The 23,821-nt window shown below is 52.7% G+C and overlaps 1 protein-coding gene across 4 annotated transcripts in view; it reads left to right on the forward strand.

Moving 5' to 3' along the window:
* Positions 1–23,821, forward strand: part of SYT6 (synaptotagmin 6) — a 55,697-nt gene that overhangs the window by 9,995 nt on the left and 21,881 nt on the right. For 3 of the 4 annotated variants that reach the window (XM_034990287.1, XM_034990288.1, XM_034990289.1), the window contains exons 2-3: positions 745–1,093; positions 2,577–3,135. In XM_034990287.1, the coding sequence (XP_034846178.1) occupies positions 745–1,093; positions 2,577–3,135 (908 nt within the window). Of the gene's footprint in view, positions 1–744; positions 1,094–2,576; positions 3,136–23,821 lie in introns of those variants that run through there. The other variant, XM_034990290.1, reaches the window with a different exon arrangement.

Below are 23,821 nucleotides of genomic sequence, written 5' to 3' on the forward strand. Positions count from 1 at the left end.
AAAAGCTCTCAACTGGCCACAGGAATGGGAAAAGCCAGCTACAAGAATCACTTGTATGTAGCTTGGAAATAAATTGTGTGGGTCCAATTCCAACTTCATCCCAGTATCTACTGAGCCTACTGCGTGCAGAGTTGAGAGTCCAGAAGAAGCCTGAGACCTAACCCCTGCCTCTCATTCACTTCAAGTCATCTCGTGACCGTTGAGCTCCCGCTCTGGGCTCCACGGGGGGTTGGGTCCGGGAAGAGATGGAGTTGGCCAAGCCTCTGGTCCCCAAGGCCACACAGCCTGTTGAGGAAGAGAGCTCTATACAAAAAAATGACTCTGCTCTAAGTCTGGCCATAGTAACAGCTCTAATAGAAATTCAAACAGCATCCAAATGTGAACGCTTCACGAATTTGCACATTTGCTTAGGCTGCTATTTAAATTACTTTCCCTTCCCGGTGCACTTGCCGACAGGCAGTCGGGGAGGCAGCCCAGGTGCTCCCCAGGCTGGCAGTGGGGGAGCGGGGTGGGAGTGGGGGGACCGGCGGAGGCTAGCGCCCGGCTGCAGACATTTCACAAAGTGGACTGCGGAGCGCCACCCCCAAAACCACCTCTCCTCTGGCGGGTAGCTTTCTCATGAGCGTTCTTTTCTCCTCTCCCGTCTTTGTCCATTCTGTGTGCCCCCTCTGCCGATACCCTCTCCTGCTTCTGCCCACCTCTGTCTGTCTCTGTCCCTCCCTGCCTGGCTCACGCCGAGGGCAGGCACCTCTGTCAGCCTCCTCGCAGCCGTAGTGATTGTGTGTGGCGTGGCCCTGGTGGCAGTTTTTCTCTTTCTCTTTTGGAAGCTGTGCTGGATGCCCTGGAGGAGCAAGGAGGCCTCCAGTCCCGCTTCTGCTAACCCTCCCCCGGACGCCCTCCAGAGCCCAGGCTCCAGAGGCAACATGGCAGACAAGCTGAAGGACACCAACACGCTGGGCTTCCTAGAGGCGGCTGTGAAGATCAGCCACACGTCCCCAGATATCCCAGCCGAGGTGCAGATGTCAGTCAAGGAGCATATCATGCGTCACACGCGGCTGCAGCGACAGACCACAGAGCCAGCATCATCTACCAGGTGAGGGTGGACCTCTTCCTTCCCTCCCCGCCACGCCTCCACATTCTCTTACTCAAGACATTAAGAGATTCCAGCCCGTGAGGAGCAGAGGACAGAAATAATAACTCATGTCTTCTGATTGGAGAATATAACAGATGATGTGCTCCGTGGTGGGGTAACCAACCAGGAGGTGGGCACCAGGAAAGGCCTCAGGAGAGGGGAACCTTGGAGGTGGGGCGCTGTGCTCCATGGTGTGCACTGGGATGCGCATGGGTGGGAGGTGTTGGGTGTTTGGAGAGAAGGAGAGATTGCAGGCAGAGGGCTGAGAATATGCAAAGGCCCAGAGGCATACAAGTTCATGGTGTGTCTAGGGGTCTGCCAGTAAAGCCTTGTCAATAGCGTCGGTTCCTAGACAAGAGGTTCCTAACATTTTGAGGAATGAGGATTCCTTTATAACCTTTGACAGAGTCCCCTGAAGGACAGCAGTTGTATACATGGCATTCTTTAACGGAGAAAACCAAAAACAACCCCCATCACATAATAACAAACAACCTACTCTAAATTCAGACACAGAAGTGGTGCATTCACTTTTTTTTTTATTCAAACCTAGGGCTCTTGTGGGCTCCTGGGTCCCTGCAATGTCTCCCCAGGCTCCCGGGGAACCAGCCGAAGGGAAGGAGACCAGGTCTTCAGCTGGGAGTCCAGGAAGGAACGTGCTGGAGGTCACATTTTCAGAGTTTATCATATGACCTCGGGCAAGTTGCTCACCTTTCCTAGGACTCGCTTTTCCCCGACTGTAAAATAGGGCTGGTGACTCATCAGGTAGCTGTGAGGAGCCAAGGAAGGAATCCATCAGAGCTGGATTCTTTGATAATCCAGAGTTGACGATATATCGCTTACTATACACCTGGCCCTGTTCTAAGTGCTTTTTATGTGTATGAATCCGGTTCCTCCTCACAGCAATCCTATGCAATTGCTACTTTTATTATCCTCATTTTGTAATGCAGAGAAGTTAAATAACTTGACCAAGGTCACATAGCCAGACAGTGGCAGAGCCAACATTAACCTCCGCAGTCTGGCTCCCAAGCCCAGTAAATGTTTAACTACAGTGTCAGTGGTAGAGCTGGTGATGATGATGAAGGGATAGCCACAGCCAGGGGGAGAAAGGATGGTCCTTCTCCTAAGGGATCTCATGGTTTCATGGGGGAACTAGAGTCACGTCTACAAGGAAAGAAACCCAGAAAGCAGGGGGAAAAATGGCAGCAAAGGCTACCATGAATTGACCTTAGTATATACCGGGCCCCATTCCAACTCCTTTCCGTAAACTTGTAATGCTCACAATCACCTGTGCACCAAGTATGTGCAGAGGGAGAGAGGGTCGGCGAGCAGGAGGAAAAGGGCCCTGCAAAGTGTAGGATAAGCCAGGGCAGCAGGGAGGTGTTGGCCTGCACACCCGCCCCCCCCCCCCCGGGGCCCTGACCACACTGTCCCCGACCCCCGCCAGGCACACGTCCTTCAAGCGCCACCTGCCACGGCAGATGCACGTCTCCAGTGTGGACTACGGCAACGAGCTGCCGCCGGCGGCAGAACAGCCCACCAGCATTGGCCGAATCAAGCCTGAACTCTACAAGCAGAAGTCGGTGGATGGGGACGATGCCAAGTCGGAGGCTGCCAAAAGCTGCGGGAAAATCAACTTCAGCCTGCGCTACGACTACGAGAGCGAGACCTTGATCGTGCGCATCCTGAAGGCCTTCGACCTCCCTGCCAAGGACTTCTGTGGCAGCTCTGACCCCTACGTCAAGATCTACCTCCTGCCTGATCGCAAGTGCAAGCTGCAGACCCGGGTGCACCGCAAGACGCTGAACCCCACCTTCGATGAGAATTTCCACTTCCCAGTGCCCTACGAGGAGCTGGCCGAGCGCAAGCTACATCTCAGTGTCTTCGACTTCGACCGCTTCTCCCGCCATGACATGATCGGAGAGGTCATCCTGGACAACCTCTTCGAGGCCTCCGACCTGTCCCGGGAAACCTCCATCTGGAAGGACATCCAGTATGCCACCACTGTGAGTACGGCCTTGCCTCCTGGGCTTCTTGAGGATTCCTAGGGCCGGGTTGAGTGGGGTGTGGCCCTATCCTCCTCCGCCCTAGAGACAAGTGGGCCTTTGCCCTTCAGGATGTGAAGGGGGACTCTGGGAACTGAGCAGTGGCTCAGCCCACCCTGGGGAAGTCCTTGCACGCTGCCCCAGGTTGGGGTGTGGGTTGGCATGGAAGAGAATTTTTGCCCATTGCTTCTGATTACATGTTCTGGGGCGGTTCCCTCCACCTGCTAGGCCTTAGGTCTACCACCTATAAAGTAATGTTATCTATCTCTTTGATCACGGGTGAGGATTGGGCCAGGTCTCTAGACTGAATCAGACAGCAGCATCTGCCAAGTGCACTGATGTGTGCTAGAAGCCTGGAAAGAGCAATCAAGAACAGGGCATGTTAATCAGGACGAATGAGGTTAAGTTGCAGCAACAAATAGTCCTAGGATTTGGTAGCTTAGAGCAACCAAGATCTAGTTCTTGTTCATGCTATCCATACTTTGCAGCTTGGCTGGGGTTCTACCTTACCTTGTGACCCAGGGGTCTGAGCCGACAGAGGCTTCGTTTGGACATGTGCTCCCATAGTTACCACATCAGGAGAAAGAGGATGTGGCAAGTCATGCACTATTTCTTAAAGCTTCCACAGTGAAGGGATATTTGTTACTTCTTCTTGTGTTTCGTTAGCCAAAGCAAGACACATGGCAACTTAGGAGGGCAGGGCAAAGAAATCCTACCGTATGCCCAGAAGGAGAACTGGAAACACTTAATGACCAACACGAGTGACTACCACACAGCCCCTTCTCTGAGGCACTGCCTGCCCAGGGCAGCCTGGAAGGATACCTGACTAATCCACATATGGGACAGGAGGTGCTTGGCTGTTCACGATCAACTGCAATTAACCAGGGAAGGTTTTAAGGAGCTGAAGCTCGAGCTGGCTTTTCAGGAGGAAGACAGGTTTGGCACAGAGAATTAAGAGGGCATTTCCAGAGCCCTTTGGTCCAGTGTAGATCCCACAGGTGTGGGTGTATACCTCTCTCTAAGCGCATCCAGGCAGCTGAGAGCCCAGCATGGGTGTTCCCATCAGACACCAATGGCCTTGTGTCTGGGGTCTTGAGTGCTAACTGGTTGAGTCTCCCCGGATATTTCTTGCACTGTTTCTCTGGGGTGGGGATGACCCCACTCAGTCTGCAGGCCCTCCCTTTCAATAATTCTCAATATCTCTATGTTGAATTTGTGAGGAGAGAGGCCAGGAAAATCATCCCCCCTGCTCTGATGGGAAAAGCGTAAGAAACTTGATTTGTTCAAAGCTTGGTGGGCTCCGTTTCAGCCCCAGGGTGGGTCTCGGGGACACCCCATTCTCCAAGCTGGTCCTGACTTTGACCAGTTCAGTCTGATGTCCCAGTGCCTCTCTGACCTTTGCTTCCACGAAATCCCCAAGAATAGGACCAGCAGCAAGACCAGGCAGATGGGGCGGATGGCGCAGCAGCTGAGCGCCAGCCCAGGCCCAAGAGCTCTGCTCTATAAATCACTGTGAAGTTTACATCTGCTGCAGCTCTTCCCTGGTGCTCTCCTCAGGCAGCAGCTTCATTATGGTGACTGCACAGGAAGAGAAGAGCAGCTCGGTCCTCCCCACGTGGAGGTCAAGGCCCAGGGGCTCCGAGAGCGGAAGGGGTGAGGCCAGGGGCTGGGGAAACAGAGCTTGACTCAGACTCTGAGGACTCCCCTCCCTCTCCTGCGACCTTAGCTGCGGGCACGATGGAAGACCCAAGCCTGGACTGGAAAGTCCGTGCCTAAGTGCGCTCCTCACAGGGAGGCGAGCTTCCTATGTGCTAGAACGCTGTGGCTGTCCCTGTCCTCATCCCATCCCCCTTCCTCAGCCCAGCTTCTAGACTGAATCAGACAGCTGCGATAAAAGACAGCTTCCTTGATCCACAGAAAATTAGAATCTAATTCCAGAGACAAGAGAAGTCCATGCAGGTGCTAGTAATGCTAAGTAGTGAATAGTGTGCACTGTGAGAGGTTGCTATTGAGAGTTAGGGCAGCCCTGGAATTTTCCCCGGGTGGGGAAGATAAGTGGGGAGGGGTATATATAGCGTGACAGAAGAAGGGCTAGCATCCTAACTGGGAGCACAGGGAGGCCAGGCCCAGGAGTTTCTGAAGCCGAAGAGCAGGTGACTGTGCTCACACACCCCATCTTGCTTGCAGTCTGTCTGAGCTGATGTTCTGCCAACGGGAGGCCCCTGGGGCCCTCCAGTCCGCAGCTCTGCTGGTGGGTTGGCTCTCAGGAGTAAGCTCATCGTCCTGGTGGGCGAGGAATCAGGCAAAGGAGGGGAAAGGGAAATAAGGTGGGTGCTTTTACCTGTTTTTTTGGCACTGACTCTGAAATTATACTTATTTGGGGGCCAGAGAGGCCCAAGTCATAGTCCCTGGGAATGACAAGCAGTGAGTGCATGTGAAATCCTGTGGCCAGCGTGGTGGGGGTGGTAGGGATGAGCACAGGGGCTCCCATCTGTCCTCGTGCTGGATTCCATTCCTAGAGCTGCATTTGGGCCCCACTCCGCTTGGAACTCTGGCAGCTCCGCTGTCCTGCAGGCTGGTCCCCCAAGCTGCCCGACATTCTTGCCTCCTGCCTTTGCTCACAGGGCTCCCCCTGTCACGCAAGCCTTTCTGCACTGCTCTGCCTGGCCCAAACCAATCCCCCTTTCAAAGTTCCCTAAGCCTTTCTGCTCTTACAGAAATCGCTCCTCTGGATTTATTCCTGTGTCTCAATTATACCCTGAATCATCTTTAGTCTTGCAAAGTCCTCCCAATGGCTCAGGAATGCCTTTTGTCCCACATTTGACTTTCTCTTGTCTTTTTCCTCCATGCTGAGTGTGTCATCATAAACAAACATAAGAACTCAGCACATTTTTGTAGAACGACCAACGGCTTAGTTAATTCAATTAAAACTATATATGGATACACAAAGAAAGAATTATTAAAGAAGCAATGGGAATCGGGTGTGGTTATAACCTGGGAAGGCTTCCTGGAGGAGGAGGTCAAATAGTATTCTGAAAACCGGTAGAGTCAGGCTTGGTGGGGAGAGATGCAGCCTGTGCATTCCTTCAGAGATATGGTAGCAAATTGATTAACCAGTTGGGTCGGAGAGTCCGGATTGAACTGGAGGGTCAGTGACCCACAGGCTAAGTAGAAGGAGAGGCGGGCGCTGTGAGAATCAGGGGCTTAGCAGGCGGCTTTGGGGTCGCATGAGTCCATGAATGCGGTCCCCTTGTTGGTCCTTGTGCTTGTATTGGAGCATCACATTCAGCCCTGGCAGGTGGAACCGGGTATGTCCCTTGCTTTAGCTCCAGCCACACGGCTCAAGTTGGTTTGAAGTAGCAAAGCCTGGAGCATCCCTGCTGTTTTCTCACAACCCCTGAATTAGGAGCCTCAAGGCTAGTGAAGGAGAGGTGTACATCCGGGGAATCTAGCTCTTGGTTAATTGCGAATCTTAAGCCACATGGGACATTGGCCTCACGGCCTCCAGGTTGCTCTGGAGGGAAGCCTAAGGAGCAATGGAGGTAGTGTACCCCCCACCAGGCTGGAGGGTGCCAAGCAGGCAACTCGGACGTGCTAGAGCCATTGGAGGCCTCTTCTGTGCCACGGAGTCAAGGAGCTCAGAGTGGGGAGGAAATCGTGGGAGTTCATTAAATCCACTCCGACCCCAGGCAGGGCTGCTTCTCACACTCCTGTTGCCCCACTCCTGCCTGGCTTGACTAACGGCCCCTGGTGGTCTCCTGGGCATTCCCAGCAGCTTGGCATTTTCCCTCCACCCAGAACTTTGATTGGCTGAAATCCCCCTGCTCTTCCCTCCCCCCGCTTCTGCCCCCAGTCCCATTATTTCTATATAAAGCTGTAGATTTATCATTATAATAGTGCCGCCGTCACCGGGGTTTGCAAATGTCTCTGTAATCTTGTAGTTATTGCTACAGAGGCCTCAGACCCCACTGCACACAACTATTCCTGCTCCTGGGTGGCAGTGGGGAGGGAGGTGAAGGCTGTAATTGGGGCCATAAATATGTGTTGTGCTTGGTTGCGTTAATGGACTTGGCCATCTTCCTGCCTTAACAGGTCCCTGCCAGGTCAGAGTGAGCCAAGTACGGGTGTGTGTGTGTGCATGCGTGTGTTGTTTTGGGGTGCTGGTGTGTTTTATGTACTTCCAGGGACCCTGGACTCAGAGTCTGCAGGGAGGAAGAGAGGCCTGATATGGTGGACTGGTCTCCAGCCTGGGAATGAGCAGGGCTGGACAGAAAGAGCTCAGGCGTTGGTACCCAACAGACCTGTGTTGTATTCTAGCTTCTGCTCTTTCTAGCTCTGAGACCTTGCGGACATTATCTACTCTGCCTCAGTTTCCATATCAGCAAAACAGGGACAATAATGGGTACTATACCTCGTAGTGACAGTAAATGTAAAAAACTAAGTAACATCCATGAGATGCCTTGGTCGGCGCTGTCACAGAACAGCCCCCTGAGCCCCATTGTCACAGTGACTTTCCTTCTGGCTCAGCCTGTGGGTCGCTGTGTGTACCGCTCTCAGACCTGACTCCCCCGCTTGGGTCCCGACCACCTGTTTTGGCACGTTGTTGGATATTCTTATTAGTTTAGTTCTCGTCCTAGCCAGGCCGTATATTCTCTGTGTGACCTTGGGAAAGTGACTTGTCCTCTCTGAGCTGCAGTTTACTGAGTGTTAAACCAGCTTCAAAATTCTGAGATTCTAAGATTCTTGGCATCTCTTAAAGAGAAGTGCTTGGCTCCCTTGCTTTCAGAGCAGAGCTACCCAGTCCCTGGGAGTGTGGTCCATAGGTTAATAAGCCACGAGGCAGAATTTCCAGACATATTCTCCTTCCTTAAATGTCAGTAAGAATCAGTCCTCTCTTCCAGCGCCTGGGAAATGTCCTCTAGGGAGTTCCTGCCACAAGGAATCCCCTGCTCCCCACCAAGCTGTCTTCCTCCTTTTCCCACGAGGTGCAGTCCTTTGGCTGGAGAGGGGGGCTTAGCTTCCTCCTTAACCTGCCTCCTTTCAGATCTCTGTTTACTGGGGCTATGTGGCTTATTACTTGAGCTCCTACCAGGAGCCTAGAGCACAACCAATTTGATCATATTTTATCCTCGCCACAAGCCTTATTACCATCCCCTTTATGTAAACAAAGAAATGAAGGATCAGGTTAAGTGATTCACCCAGCGTCGCCCAGAGAGAAGGTGGTGGAGAACCAAGACTCAACCAAGCCTGTGGTCCTTGCATGGTGGGAGCGCAGCGGGATTGCATTGCTCCCTGGGGCAGAAGACAGATCTGAAATTGTGCAGCTCGTTCAAGGGATCCAGAAGAGTGTTTTTGTTTTCTCTTGTGGCCTGGTTGGCTTCTCTTCTTCCTCTTGTTCCAGGCGGCAGCTTTTGTGCTGACCCTGGGATTCCTTTCCCATCTCCCCAGGATTCTTCCTGTGGGCTGTAGCCTGACATTCATCGCTCTTTCATTCAACAAACATTCGAGTGTCAGTTACATCACTGATGCAGAAGTTTGCTGGATGTAGAAGCTTGAGCTGGCGGTGGAAAGGATGGCAGAGACAGAGCCCTCCACCTCACAGCGGCCAGGCTGATGGGCACCTTAGAGTAGGTCTGGTGGCCCCCGCCCCCTTGCACACATGGCACGTGCTTGGGGGATGGGCCGGTTCAGGGTGCTTGCAACAAAACTATGCTCTACCGCAAGCCACGTGCAGAAGTGTTGGGGAAAAATGGAGAAAAGAAGTCAGAGTCAGAAAAAGAAAGTTATAGGTTAGACTTTGATGGCAATGAAGATAGAGAGTGCTAAAAGGCCGGGCTGTCAGGAGTAGGGGACTGTGTTTCTTTATTTTCTCTGGATTGGGGGAAGGATCTAGAAAGAACTTCTGTCAAGTCAGACTGGGTTTTTTTCTTTGTGCAAGACGACTTGTGGTGTAATGAACTCTGGGCCAGGCACCAGGCTAGCATGGAGAATATGAGCACTTAAACTCCAGTCCTGTCCTCAAAGGCTCACAGTCTGACAGGGGAAGCAGGAAGGCAGCTCTGGGGTCCCGAGGGATATGCAGGTCCTCACTAGCCCAGCATGTTGGGGGAGGCTGGCCTCCTAGAATGAAATTTCCTGTCCTTGCCAGAAAAGAGTTCGGTTGCGTCCTCTTCTCACACCCGCGTACTCAAGTCAAATGAGATCCCAGGGTAAGCACAAAAGGCCTCTTCAAGTAGAGCCAAAGAATCAGCTAAATTGATCCACTGTGACTCATTAAATCATTAAATCACCGTGGGATGACACCTCCCCAAGGCTCACTGACCAGCAGCTTGATGCAACGAGCACCTTGGATCTCAGGCTTTCAGTTCTATCCCGGCTGGGAGGCGGGAGGCAGCAAGAGGGAAGCATGATGAATCTTTATTCACTCAACATGTCTTCAGCGATCCCTCAGAGAACTTATCTGGGTCCAAGAACAACTGAGGGGACAAATAGAGTCCTGGCTTTCAAGGACCTCATCATTGAGTGAAGGTTTCAGAGCGAGTCAGTGCATTCAGAAGAACACAATGATTTGAGGTGATTATGGAAGTCAGGAGGGTGGGTAAGTGTACTGAGGATGCAGATGGTGGAAGGAGAAGTTGCGAGCAAGAACCGAGCTTTGGGGAGCACCCACAGTCATGGAAGAGGAGGCGAGGGGCCAGCAAAGGGCAGCAAGCAAGAGGAGACCCAAGAGAAAAGAGAACTGAGGAAGTGAGAGGAGGCGTAGTTCGAGAATGGCGCATTCAGTGGTGATCTGTTCCACCAACTGCAAGGCACTGACTACAGTCCTGGGCTCTGGGGTGTGGTGCTAAACAAAGTCCTTGCTCCCATGGTGCTTACACTTCGGTTGAGGGACACAAATGAGTTGGTGAGGCAAATAGTACGGTCAGAGAGATACTGTGGAGAAAGCAAAGCAGGAAAGTGTGGTGGGGAGGGCGATTTGAAGAGAGGATAGGGGAGTAAAACAGGCTGGTCAGGAGAGGCCTCCTTGAGAAGGGCCTTTTGAGTAGACCCAAAGGATGACAAGGAGACAGCCACACAGATATCTGGAAGAAGAGAGATCTGGGTGGAGAGAAAGGCGACCGTGAGGAACCTGGCATGGGTTGGTCAGAGAACAGTCAGGGGGCCAGTGTGGCTGGGGAGGAGACAGAGCAAAACCCGAGGTGAGAGGGGTAAAGGGGCAGGAAAGCTTAATGGGGTTCCACAATCAAAAGCTCCTAAATATCACTGTAGCTAGCGGGTTGGGGGTAGGCTATACAGCCAGGGCAGAGACAGAGAAATCACTTGAGAGACTATTGCCATAAGAGACCACGGTGGCTTGGACAAGGATGGTGGTGTAAGACCTAGCTTGATTCTACATGTATTTTGGAAGCAGAACTAGCAGAATTTGCTGACAGATTGAGGGTAGGGTCGAGGGTATGGAGAAAGAGAAGAATCAGGGTTTTCAGCTTGAGCAACTGGGGAGGGAATCGCCATTCACTGAATTGGGGAATCCTGGAGGAAGAACCCATTTGTGGAGGAAGATCAGGTGCTTAGACTTGCTCACATTATATCGGAGATGCCTTTGGGACATCCAAATGGAGTTGGAGAGGGACTTGGATATAGAGTGCAGGGTCCAAGAGAGAGGCCTTGGCTATAGAAATAAATGCAGAAGTCAGCATATAAATGGTGTTAAAAGCCATGAGACTAGTTGAGATCCCATGTATGGAGATCCACGTTAAGCCTGAAGCCTCGGGACCGGGACTGTCTTGTTCATTGGTGGGGACCGGGGGGGGAAGAATCAACCAAGAGGACTGACAACTAAGAGCCAGTGAGTTAGGAGGAAACCCAGTGCAGGGCCTTGAGAAACAAAGTGAGTATTTCCAGGATGAGAGGCAAAGACTAACTGTATCAGATGGACCCCGGAAGAGACAGACTGAGGTGTCTCCATTTTGCTCAGCATCACGTGACAAGAGCCCACCTGGGGAAGAGATCACATGTGGAAGACTGGGACATGGGTTGTATCGTTTTGGGGAACTTTCTTGAGTGGCTGGCCCTTGCAATGTGATTTAAAGGACTAAGAAGTCTGGTTTTGCAGGGAGCTAACAGGCTGGCTCCAGGTATGGGTCATACCTCTGGGAAGGCTGGACTGGGATGGGCAGGGCGTGGGGTGTGGGGAGCAGGTGAATGACTCCAGCCCCCTCAGAGCAACCCAGGCCAAGATAACATATTCCATCAGGAGTTTGCCGCAAGGGCTCTGTATCTCTAGAATTCTGCTTTAAATTCCCAGGTGTCTGGACTCTTGCAGGCAGGACCAAGCCAGGATAGAAGCAGAGAGGGAGAGCTTCCCAAAAGAGGCCTGTAGGGCAGATCAGGGTCACACCGAAGCCATGGGAGGTGTGAGGGAGCAAGGCTGGGCCTGGGCTTCCTGCCCAAACCACGAAGATGGCTCCCCAAGTCTTTCTGCCAGAGATGCTCTGAATAATGTATGAAGCCCACCAGCCCTGCCCACTGTCTCAGTGGCCTGGCCCCAAGTGAGCCCTCCAGGCTGCTTGACCCTGCACTGGAGTCAGAAGCCACCTGGGTCCAGAGGGGTGGCAAGTTTGTTTGCACGCTGCTCAGTGGGACTGCCTCCCAGCCTGCTAATGTTCATTTACCCCCATGCTCCTTCAGGCCTGGCCTCGTGATCCTCCTTCTCTGGAATGCCAAGCCCTGAGGTCTCCTCCTGCAACCCCCGCCTCAGGTGGGGGGCGGGAACGTCCAGACCATGCTCCTACATCGTTTATTCCTCCAGCCCCTGCAGTGCAGAGGACAGCTGGGTGGGATCTTTCCCTTGCTCTCCTCCATGTGGAAGGGAGGAGAGGCAGGGTCTGGTTGCCTTCCTGCAAGGAAGTCTAGGTCAGATGGGAATGTCAAAGCCAGGAGCTGCTTCTCCTGCTCAGAACAAGAACCACAGTCCCACCCTCAGAGCTCATGTCTTATAATGACTGGGAGCAAACTGGAATGGCGGCCACCCAGGGGTCTCTCCAGGCTCAAAGCACAGGTCCTGAGAATGTGGCTCACCCTGCCAGGCCCCAGGTTCTGAAGCCAACGGGGCCAAGGCTTTCCTAGAAAAACATTGCTGAAAATCCACCAAGGACCGGGCAAGGTGAGGAGGCAGGGGGTGGGGCCGGAGCTCCATCCCAGAGGCAGCAGGTTGGGGAGACGGGGCACACACTCCCAGAGTGGCAGCAGGGCCCCTGCGCCCCCCTGTGAGGGCTCCAGGTCTTCGGGTTCTTTTGGCAGAGGTGATGGGCGTGCACTGCCCCCTTCCACACCCTCTCTCTTGGGCCCACTGGGACCAGGAGGCCGTTCTTGGCTCCATAGGGTTAAAGGTTTCCCATGTGGTGCCGGAAAACAAAGCTAACTGGTCCAGACAGGGCCCTGACCTGGCTGTGAGCAGAGTTGCTCAATTACCCCTCTGCCGGCCTTGGGTGCTCTCCCCTTCACGAGAGGTCCTTCCCCGTGGCTTCAGAGGAAACGGCCCTAAGAGGCTGCCAGAGGCTCACCACAGGAGAGACAGGTCCAGGCTCACCCTTGATAAATTCCTAGCATCCAGATAGTCCCCTGCCCACTCTGGCCAGCTTCCGGCAGAGCCCTGCTCCCCCGACAACTGGACCAGGGCCCGTCCTGCCTCCCTCCCTTGCTTGCTGCTTGCTCCAGCTCCGAGCAGGCTGGGCCAGCCGCCCCTGCCCTGCCCCAGCCCGCATGCCCTTCATTGGTATGCTGTGCCTCTCAATTGTATAAATACCTAATCTTTGCCTTACACGAGAATGAATGGGCAATCATTAGGCAACGAGCTCATGCATCAACAAAAATCTGTTCCTCTAACATGGGGGCACTTTCTGTGCTTCCCCCACCTTGCTGTGCAGAGCATGTGCACTTGTCTTGTCGCTTCTATCACCTGATAACCCACAGTGACATTTTCTCCGGGAGAGAGATTATTTGGTCACCAGGGAAACAACCGCCAAACATTCCCTCTGGACACTGTCAAGGACGTTCAGACTCCAGGATTCATTCAGGAGGAAGGGACTGTAACTGGGTCCCCTAGATCAGCGTAAGTTCAGAGACTGGGGTTGCTGGGTGTAACTATGACCTTGGGAGAACTGGGGCGATCCCTGAGGGGTTTCTAATGTCCCGAGGACCACCATGTTCTCATGGAAGTGTAGAAGGTCAGAGCCGGAAAGGGTCTCAGAGATGATCTGGCCCAGGGTCCTCCTGCTACAGACGAGCAAGTCAGGACCAGAGAGGTCACACTCGACTGGGGTGGTTTGGCGAGTCCATGCAAGTCTGGAGCCCAAACCCGGGTCTCATGAGACCTAGTCTTGTGCTCTGCCCACCGCCTTGGTTGTCTCTAGTTGTTTGGAGGGGAATTCTCTTGCCCTGGTTTTTGTTACTCGCTCCCCACCCCTCCCCTTCCCTTCCAAAGCCATTGCCCACTTGCTGTCTTCACTCTGTGTCTGTGTGTCTCTCTCTCCTGCAAGGAAGAGGGCCAAGGGAAGACCGAGAGCCCAAGGCAAGAAGTGTCAAAGGGCGCAGAGCAAAGACTACGTTCTCTCTGCCAACAGATAGCCTCTCCCATGGAAGAGACTTCCAGTCTCCATTGAGACTGGAAATAAGGCAAACCAACAAACAACGTCAACACGAAAACCAAGGAGGGAAGGGAGACCATTTATCAAAGTGCTTCAGACCCTAAGCCAAGTAACCCTGACTTCAAAGCCTCCCCACTGCACGTAAATATTTATAGTTTGGAGGAAGAAAGAGACAAGGCTAGCTGTGGGGTCTAGGTCAACCTTGTCCAGTTGCTAGCATATTTTTAGGGTGTTTTAGTGTCAGCAACTATCTAGAAATATGTGGCCTCTCCAGCAGACAGCCTCCCCTACCCCACTCTCGTGCCAAGCCCATGCCCCCCCTGCCCCCATTCATCCTCATCAGTTGTCCCTAGCCACATTTTCCTCTCAGGTCTGAGTTGACATCTATTCATCTCCATGAACAGCAATGCCTTCCTCTCTGGACAAAGGCTCTGAGACCTTGAGGGTCTCTAGGGCTGTAGCAAAACTTGGGATGGAGCATTTTCTGCGGAGTCCACTTGGCATAGGGATGAAGAATTAGAGCAGGGGAGCGCCCCTGGGACAGGAGGAGGTTGAAGGTTCACTTTTCTCTGGCCACCATTGCCTTCAGACTTGATGGCCCAAGAAACACCAGTGATGGCTTTAGTAGACTCCCACGTCTGTCACTTTGCAGTTCTACCCCGCTGCTGCGCTGGACCTGGCACAGCCTGGCATTCAGGGAGGCTCCGGTGTCCTTGACTATGATGCTGGTTTCTCCCGGAGCTAATTTATATTGTGATCAAAAAGCGTCTGTTGGAGCCTGCTCAGGGTGGGCGGGGGCGGGGTGCGAGGGGAAGGGGCTGGAGACCAGGATTACTGTCTGTGCGGAACCCCATTGCAGGTGGAAGCCAGAGACCAGGATCACTGTCTGTGCGGAACCCCATTGCAGGTGGAAGCCAGCGTCAGTGGGGGCTTCTTTGCCCCCTCGAAGTGACAGAGCTTACTTTTAATCCTCACCACTCCCCTGCAGGGTGGGTACTGTTGTCATCCCCAGTTTCCAGATGAGGAGACTCGGACAGCCTGCTCAAGGGCGCAAAGCCAAGGAGATGCAGAGCCAGGAGTCAGACCCAGAGACTTGGCTCCACCGTATGTGCTCCGAGTCCTCCTCTCTGCTGCAGCTCAAGAGTTGGCTAGGGAGGGCTCTCCCCAAGGTCCTGCCTCTACTGGGGATGAGAAAGCAGCTGTTCTCCCTCTGCCTCTTAATTTTCTTTTTTTTTTTTTTTAAGATTTTATTTATTTATTTGAGAGAGAGAGAATGAGAGACAGAGAGCACGAGAGGGAGGAGGGTCAGAGGGAGAAGCAGACTCCCTGCTCAGCAGGGAGCCTGATGCGGGACTCGATCCCAGGTCTCCAGGATCATGACCTGAGCCGAAGGCAGTCGCTTAACCAACTGAGCCACCCAGGCGCCCCTGCCTCTTAATTTTCTGCCTCTTCCAAAATGTCCTCCTCTCTGCCTCTGGTGGCTTTTCCTTCACTGACCCAGTCATGGGACACAAGCCCGGCTCCACCCCACCCCAGGGGACACAAAGTGAGTTGCTGTGCTTCAGTTGGAGGTTTGTTGTCATGGGGATTGGGTATTTCTCCTCTCACTGCCCAGTAGACTGCTGGTGGGCACCTGCCCCGAGGGGCTCTCCCCGCAAGCCTCCCATAGGGTGCCGGCTCCCATCCTCCTCTGGGCTCCTCTCCGCCTTCCCCAGCCTCTAAGCCTCAAAGCACAAACAAACATGGGCCCTCTTTAAATTGCCCTGGGCAATTAGTTCTCTCCAGCTCCTAGGCCTGGGCCCCATTCCAGGTCCATCATCGAACACTCAAACCCTGACAGGGTATTCAGTTGAGTAATGATGGGCTATCTTCTCTAGGAGCAGTGGGACCCTGAGATGGGTTTGTTGCCACTACCAGGCTCCACCCTCCAGAGAAGGCAATTGTGGTTTTAAATAACATAGCTTTCTCTCCTTACTGCTCTGGCCATTGGCGTTCTGTGAGCCCATAAAAGGGCATGTGGGGCCAGGCCTGTAGATGCAGGAAGAAGCCCCTCCTTAGGGGGCTAGGCAGACTTACCACTGAGATTGGAGAGAGGAAGCCATTCTCCATCTCAGCCCTCCCAGTTCTGCCGGTGGGTTGAGGAGGAAACAGCTCTTTCCACAAGGATGAGGCCTGAAAGGGAGGCCCCAGACTGGCTGATGCATTGGATGGGGCCCCAGCCAGGAAGGATATGGGTTGTTAGGAGACCATAGATGAATGTTGAGAAGAGAAAGGTTGCCACTCCCCAGAAACAGGCAGAGAGCTGCTAGGGACAAACCCAGGGAGGGGCCTGTGAAGCTGTCCCAGCCCTTCGAGGCTAGAGCCCAGCGTTGTACCCGTGTGCCTTTGTGCTGTCTGGTTATTTCCTTTTGTTAGCTCTTAGTATTTAGAGAAGGTCCTTTGTTTATTACCCGGCCATTTGGATGCTGTGAGAACCAGCAGCAGAGCAGATTTGGGTCTGCACTTGGGTTGGAGCTTTAAAGAGAGTGCACAGACAGAACCTGAAGGGGGCGGCTAGGACCAGAGAGAAAACCCAGAAGGAAAGAAGGGGAAACTCAGGGGCGAAAGAAGAGAGCTACCGTTTTAGCCCCTGCTTGCCTGGCAAATCCTCTCCGGAGCCCCTCCCTCTGAATAAGGGAGCCACGTTTTTGTGGGGCAGGATGGGGAGAGTTGCTCCTCCCACCCCCAAGAAGAGCACTGGGGCATGGGGGGGGGCCTTCTTCCCTAGGGGCCTCCTGAGGGAGTCCACTCCTTTCGAGGGCCTTTGACGGACTCACATCTTTAGTGACACATTGGACCACGTGCTAAGAACAGTCCAAATTCCAGAGAGGAAAACAGCTCTGGTGGCATGTCATGATGCAAACATGAGAAGCACTGTCCTTCTTAAGATGTTGGGGACAGGCTGGCTTTGTGACTTGAGGCACCTGCTGGAAAATGCTTCCCCCACATCCCAGAAACCATCTCCATCTGAGTGCCCCCTTCCCCACAAGACCCCTGCTGGAGTGACACTCTGAGGAGCCCTCCCTACCTCTTCAGCTGCAAGTAGCAGAAGGTGGAAGAGCAGGAGGTAAGTCCCTAGAACAGCTAAGTTTGAGAGCCTCGAGGGCAGCGAGGAAGAAGGGTGTGACTGGGGAGAATCCGGGAGCTGGCGAGCTGTCCTGGGAGGACAGGCCCTCACCAGGCAAATCTGAAGGTGGGGGTTAGGGCTCCAAGGTGGCTTTTAAGAAAGGGAGAAACAGGGAGACTGAACTTCCTTCTTGCTTCTGGGCCTTTTTGATGGTCTGGGGAAAAAAAGAGGCCGGGTGGGGGGTGGGAGGCAGGCAGAGAGCGCCTTTGTAATTACAATTCCTGCAGACAGAGCCTTTTTTGTTGTTGTTTTTTAAATATATTAGTAAATCCTATCCAAGACTGGGCAGACACCCAACTCTCTTTAGGGGTGAGTGTTCCCTAAGGAAAAGTAATCCCCCAACCCTATTTGGGCACTGTTTACCAGAGGAACTCTGGTTGAGCAATTGTTTCTTCTTGCATGAGATAAGAAGAGAGATGCTCAGCAGAGTCCTGCCACCTCGGTGTGGCCTGTTGGAATCAGCCTGGGCCTCCCTGGGCCAGACCCCAGCAGGCAGCCCTGTAACACACACACACACACACACACACACACTCTGGGTCCCTGACCCAAGCTTGTTTGATTAGCTTTTGGTCCCTTCCCCTCTTCCGAGGGCTCCGGCAGTCCTGAGCGGGACACTTTTGGTGGCCCTAAGAACTCACATTTGGAAAAGAATAATCTGGGGGGAGACCTTGTGTCCTAAAGATTATGCAGTTTATTTTGTAGCCATACGGGTGGTTATAACAAGCCTATGACGGCTTCCGCTCTAGGTCGTGTCTCCCATCTGTTGATAAAGGAGGATAAAGATTATCTCTTGGTTTCACTCGTGAGGAAGCTGAGGATCAGGGAGGACATCTGTTCAAGTGCACACGGTCCGCTCAGGCTTTTTAGTCAGGACCCATGAGGTACTTGGCGGACATGGTGCCGGCCCTCAGGGACTCGCAGGTCCACAGGACTTGGAGTCAGGAGACCAGGGCGTGAATCCTGCCTCTGCTATGTGGCCTCGGATGGATCACATCACCTCTCTGTTTCCTCACTAGTAAAACTGAGAAATAACCTGTATTTCACAAGGTTGTGGTGAGGATGTATTAAATATCAAGGAGAAAGGGCCTTCCCGGGTTCTTGCCAGCGATTATCGCCCCTGATGCTAACAGCAATAATACCTAACGTTTCTAAAGCAGTGTCCGAGTTTATTACCTCATTTAACCTCATGAAACAGTAAGAAATCCCTATTTCGATTTTATAGATGAGGCAAACTGAGGAAATTTCTGGAGTCACATGGTTTTAAAGCACTAGAACAGAGAGCCAAAACAGATCATTTTCTCTAAAGGCTGTATGCCTGTAAGATTTTTCACCCTTCCTTGCCTCAAGGCAAATTATTGCAATTTTGTTTTAGATATTTTGGAAAATACAGAGAGCCACACAAAAAAGAAATACAACTCACCATAAGCCCATTGTCCTAAGGTAACCACCATTACTGTTTTGATGGAATCCGGAGTCCTATTTCTTAGAAAGATCACATGGGTGCCGTGAGAGGCAGGAATGTGCGGGAGACTCAGGGAGTGCTGATGTTTCTGGGATTAAGTGATTCTGGAAGAATGTTGGGAAGAAGGGAAGGATGTGTGTGGGGAGCAGAAGGAAGGAGCTGGTTAGGTGTGTAGGTCCAAGGCTCAGAGATGGGGTAGTCAAGACAGGCTCAGAGGTCTGGTGGGCCCCTGGCCTACCTTCTCACCATAAACCATGGCCCCTCCTTAACTATTATTAGTGAGCCCCTTAGTTCCCAGAGGTGTGAGCAGTAGGAGGGGCTGTACTGGTCTCCTCTTCCCTTGTGATGAGGCTGACACATTTCTGGAGGATTCTGGGCTGGCTTATAACCTCACGGTGAACTGCTGACCTTCGCCTGGGGGACCCCAGTCAGCTCCTCAGTGGGCAGAGCCACAGAGACAGCTCCAGCTAAGGCCTGCCTCCAGGTATGGGAGGCGTGAGACCTGGTATAGCCCTGTTCCCCCACCAGAGCATCATCAAGCCACTCGGCAACACCCATCACAGCTGTGGGAACCTTCCCACTATGTGGGACTGGGTCCCAGCCAGCTAGACCCTCTTCACCAATCCCTGGGTCCAGACCATAAATGGTGCAGGTGCCCAGGGACAGGGACCCATCTTGTTATTAATAACAAGATTACTGACAGGTCTAGCTTACCCTTACATCGCACTACTGAATTTACCGAGCTTTTTGCACATTGTCTCATTTAATCCTCAACAAGTCTTTGTAGGGGCATTATCCTAATTCTGCAGAGAGAGAAAATAAGCTAAGAAAGACAAAGTGAACTGTCTGAAGTTTGCAAGGCAAGTAATAGAAACTTTCATTTATTTTTGTCTGTTACTTTGTGGTGCTCCAGAAAGGATTTAGCGAACTCCCAAGACCTCTAACGCGATTAAAACTAGGTTTAAAACATCATACAAATGCAGAGAAAGGATCCATGAAAGACGTGTGACCACATGAAGTTCAGAGAGGCTACCACCGAGCGCGCGTGCCCTGCCATCAGGCACACATTTGACTTAAGCGTTCTAGCAGCTAACACAAAGAGGGAAACCTAGTCCCAGAATTCTGTGTCCATGAAGTAAATACAGACCAGGTGCTTGGGGAAAACAAAGCTATTCCTGGTCTGTGTAGCACAGGAGAGAATAATGAACATCACGGGCGTTGTCCAGGGCATGGTCTTTGAATTCCAAAATCTTGTTAGCCCCCGTAGGCCTCCGTTTCTTCATCTGCAAAGTGGCAGTAATCCTAAGACCTAGTTCCTAAATTTGTTGTGACAAACGAGATTCTTTTAGAAAGATTTATGAAAGTGGGTTGCTGGGGTAATGTACGTAAAGCACTGTCATGTGCTACTCAATCAGGACTCCAGAAGCATTAGGGGAAACCCAAACATTGGATAATGAGTGTAATGAATTTGATCCCTATGACAGTGTTTCACAAAACCCAGCTGGCTTGGCAAGGTGATTAACAGGGTGTGTGTGGGTTCGAGCCACATGCCCCTCCTCTTTAGTTAAAATCTCTGGTTGCTATCTCTGTGACTATCTCTGTGCTTGCTTTCCCATCTGCACAATGTGGGTAAGAATAATTCCTACTCCTTTAACGCAGGGCTCTTAGGCAGGGGCCCGGCGCATGGCAAGCGCTCAATGAATGCCAGCTACGAGTAGTTTCTTGAAGGTTTCTCTGCGTAATCTTCCTTAACTGTGATAGAGGTGGGCGGTCCCTGGAATCTGGGGCTCTCGGCTTTCCTCTGCCACCCGTAGGTCTCATTTGTTTGTATGTCACTTGCAGCCCTTAACCCTTAGCCCTTGACCTTCATCTAGTAGGTACTCGATTTATATATGTGAGGTGAATTTGGAAAGTGAGAGAAAGGGGTTCCAATGTGGTCTAGGAGTTGGGAAACTCTGTCTAGCCTCACCTGGGCCACCCAGCCCTTCAAAGCCTTGTTTCTCTGGTCTGTAAAATGAGCAGGGATCTTTGTAATATCTAAGGTCCCTTGAGCTCTTACCCTGGTTATCACAGAGAGGGGTTTACTTGGAAACTACCAAGCACAGAAGGTGTGTGGTCAGGAATCCTTTAAAGAGACCCAGGTCCCACCCTCGTCTTTGGGAAGGTGCTGGGCTAAGAAAGAGTTCCTGGGTGCTCTGCGGAGCCATGAGCTCATGTGCATGGCAGTGAACACAGGCTCTGTCATTTCCCACTGCCTGGCCTGGCGGGTAGGGGCCTGGGTCTGCCTGGGAACGTGCTGTTCCCCTCCCGTTTGGGTCCATCCCACCTGAGAAGAGTGGCCTTGGCGGACAGAACAGGAGATGCTCTGTCTGGGGTAGGAGGAAAGGCAGGAGGTCGTGGGGGAGGGAGGCAGGGGTAAGAAGGAAGCCGTGGTGGCTGTTTGGGAGGGCAGGAAGCTCTGGGCAGCGACTGAGGGCCTGGGGAAGGAGCCGGAGAGGTGGGGGGATCCACGGAGCAGCTCCCCTCCCAGCAGCCATAGTAACCTGGGGGATGCTCAGCCTGGAGGCTGAAGCCAGCCCAGCCAGGGGCTATGGCCTTGCCTCCATGCCAGACTCTTCCAGGGCTCTTCCAGGCTCATTCGGTGCCAAGAGGCAGTCCCTCTCAGAGAGGGAAGGAAGGACCTGTAGGAACTTCTACTGGGGAGCTCAGGCACCCACTAGCTATGGGTCTGGGCTGGGGGCAGGCAGGAGCCCGGGCTCCCTGGATCTCCACCTTCAAAGCTGCCTCCTCGCCCGAGCCTCATCCTGCTTTTGCCGCTCTGCACCTGGTGCCTGGAAGGGAGAGGACAACAGTTAGTGTCACCTGCTCACCAGCGGGAGACATTATCTGGCGCTGGCAGAACACACGACCTGTAGTTTTTGGCAGGGTTACAATAATGGAGATAACTTGGTGTTTCATCGTTGTGCTCTTGGGTGAGCAGAGCGGGAAGAGAGACCTAGGCCTGGGGCCTGGTTTGGAATAAGCAGCCAGTGCAGAGCTCTGTGGGCATCATCTGGGGCCCGTGGACCGGGGCTCCCTCTTCCCTTGGCCTCCTCCCCCACCATTTGCTTCTCCTCCCATGACGTGTTGTCAGAATGCAGTTTGAGGAGGGTGAAAGCCAACCCTAGTCGGCTGCCAGAAGCAGCTCCAAGGCAGGACAGAGCAGGAAATGGTTTGGAAGTTTGTGGAAATGCTCGAAGGGTCGGCCCTGCAGGGGGTAAAGTGCACACATCATTCAGCCTCACTGTTAACCCCGTTTTATGATGAGAAGGCGAGGCCGCCTGGGACAAGGCTTTCATTTTACAGCCGAGGAAACTGCGGCTCTGGGAGGCATAGTGACTTGCCCTCCATCATTCTGCAGGTTAGAAGCAGGGTTGGGATTAGAACCCAAGCCTCCTGGCTTCAAGTTTCTCCTACTGCGGGGGACACGTGAGCTGGAGCCTGCAGCCTGAGAAGACCCACAAGATGTCTTGCCTTACCCTGCTTCTTGCAGGTGCTGATGGGTCGGGAAGCCCAGGCTGGGAGAGAGGGAAGAGGCCGCCTGCAAACCGGCACAGCTTTCTATGGGCCCCGAAGCCAGGAGCCGGCCTCAGAGAGCCAGGCTAGAAGGTGTCCTCATGGCCACCTTCTCCCCAGGGACATGCCCACGGTGGCCGCCCCTCCTTTTCCTCTTGCTGACCCAGATGTCCGGGGGGCACACCTGGCCCTTCAGCCTACCAGGTGGGCTTTGATTAGCCTGCCCCGTGGCTGCAGGGCCATCGCCTGCCCCAGTGGGGCTGGAGAGTAAGAGGTTTACAGTCTGCATGCTTGCTGCCTGTGCATCTTAGTTGTTCTACTAGCCACTGGCAAAGTCTACCTTGGGGTCTCCTCATCTGCCTCAGCTCAGGGGCTTAGAGCACCTTCCCAGGGGGAAACCCCCCTGAGGATGGCTGATGCTCACGATCAGACAAGGTCAGAGAAGTTCAATGACTTTCACAGTCATGCAGCTGGGAAACAGAAGAGCAGGACTTGAACCCCAGGTTCTGCCCCAAACCCCGCACATTCCCCCCCGGGGTTGTTTGTACTAATTCCCTTGAAGCAGACTAGTGATTCCTCCCCTCTGGTTGGATGACGAGCCAAGACCCCAGCTTCCATCAGACCCCCAGTCGAGAGTTCTTTGTTGAATATTCTGGGTCTACATTAGGGCCACTAAAATGCCTGGAAACTGTAGAAGGCCAAGGACACTGAGTTTCTGGGCTTTGGAGAAGAGAAGACGGTGAAAATTGATATAGTCTTTCAGACCTTGAAGGCATAATGTCTGCCTCATGATGAAATCGTAGGTGGAAACTGGGAGGGAAGGGCATACCTGCCTTCGGAGGCAGTGGGTTGGACATCAAGAAGAATTTCCTGAGTTCTAAGATGGTGGAATACTGAGAAAAGTGTGAGATGTTTTAAAACGGGGGCTTCATTGTTCAGTTTAGTGGAGTCCTGCTCAGAAGCTAGGACTGGATGAGTTGGCCAATCACTTGTGGCCTCTCGCTGTCTAGAAACATGTGATTGATTGGAGTGGTCTTGCTCAGATCTGTAAAGATTCCATATCAAGGGAATGAATGCCCAGATACGGCACCTGCAACTCTCTCGGGAAGCCCACAGGGACCACAAACCATCCCCTCACCCACCTCAAAACCTAGGGGAGCAAGAAGATGAAAGTGAGAAAAATAGCTCCCACTCTGCAGGAGACAAACTTCTTCATCTAAGGGTTTCCCCCTCTCAGTCCTGGTGTCCGCACCCTAGCTCAAGGGGGAAGATGCGTGTAGAGAGAACCTCGGGTCCTTGCATGGAGACAAGAACTTCTGCCTACCACCAGTCCAGCTTCCTCCAGAGGAGGCTGAGTGACATGGTGGAGAAGAGCAAGGTCTTCAGTGTCAACAGACAGGAGTCTAAACCCAGACTTGATCAATCACTCTGAGAGCTTAGGCAAGTTACCTAATCTCTCTGAACCTCAAGTTGGCAATGATCATGGGCTCTTCCGAGGAGTGTGGTATGAATGAAATGAAAAACATAGATGTTAAATATCCAGATGCTCCATATCTGTTAGTCTCATTCTCTCTTGACTTTGGCTTTGGTCACTAAAATAAGTAGGTTAAAAGAAGTAAAAGAAACTTCAAAATCCTGGCCAGAGCATACATGCTCAATTGGTTCTTCTAATTGGAAAAGGCGTGGTTCTCACCTGGGTGAGGGTGGGGCCCAATAATTTGCATTTCTGGCAAGTTCCAAGTGGTGCTGATGCTGCTGGTCAGGGAACCACACTTGGAAAACTACTGCAATAGGAATATTTACAGAATAGCTTCAGGC

The sequence above is a fragment of the Mirounga leonina genome, unplaced genomic scaffold (genome assembly GCF_011800145.1).
Source record: "Mirounga leonina isolate KUSES-001 unplaced genomic scaffold, KU_Mleo_1.0 Mir_507, whole genome shotgun sequence".
NCBI lineage: Eukaryota > Metazoa > Chordata > Mammalia > Carnivora > Phocidae > Mirounga > Mirounga leonina.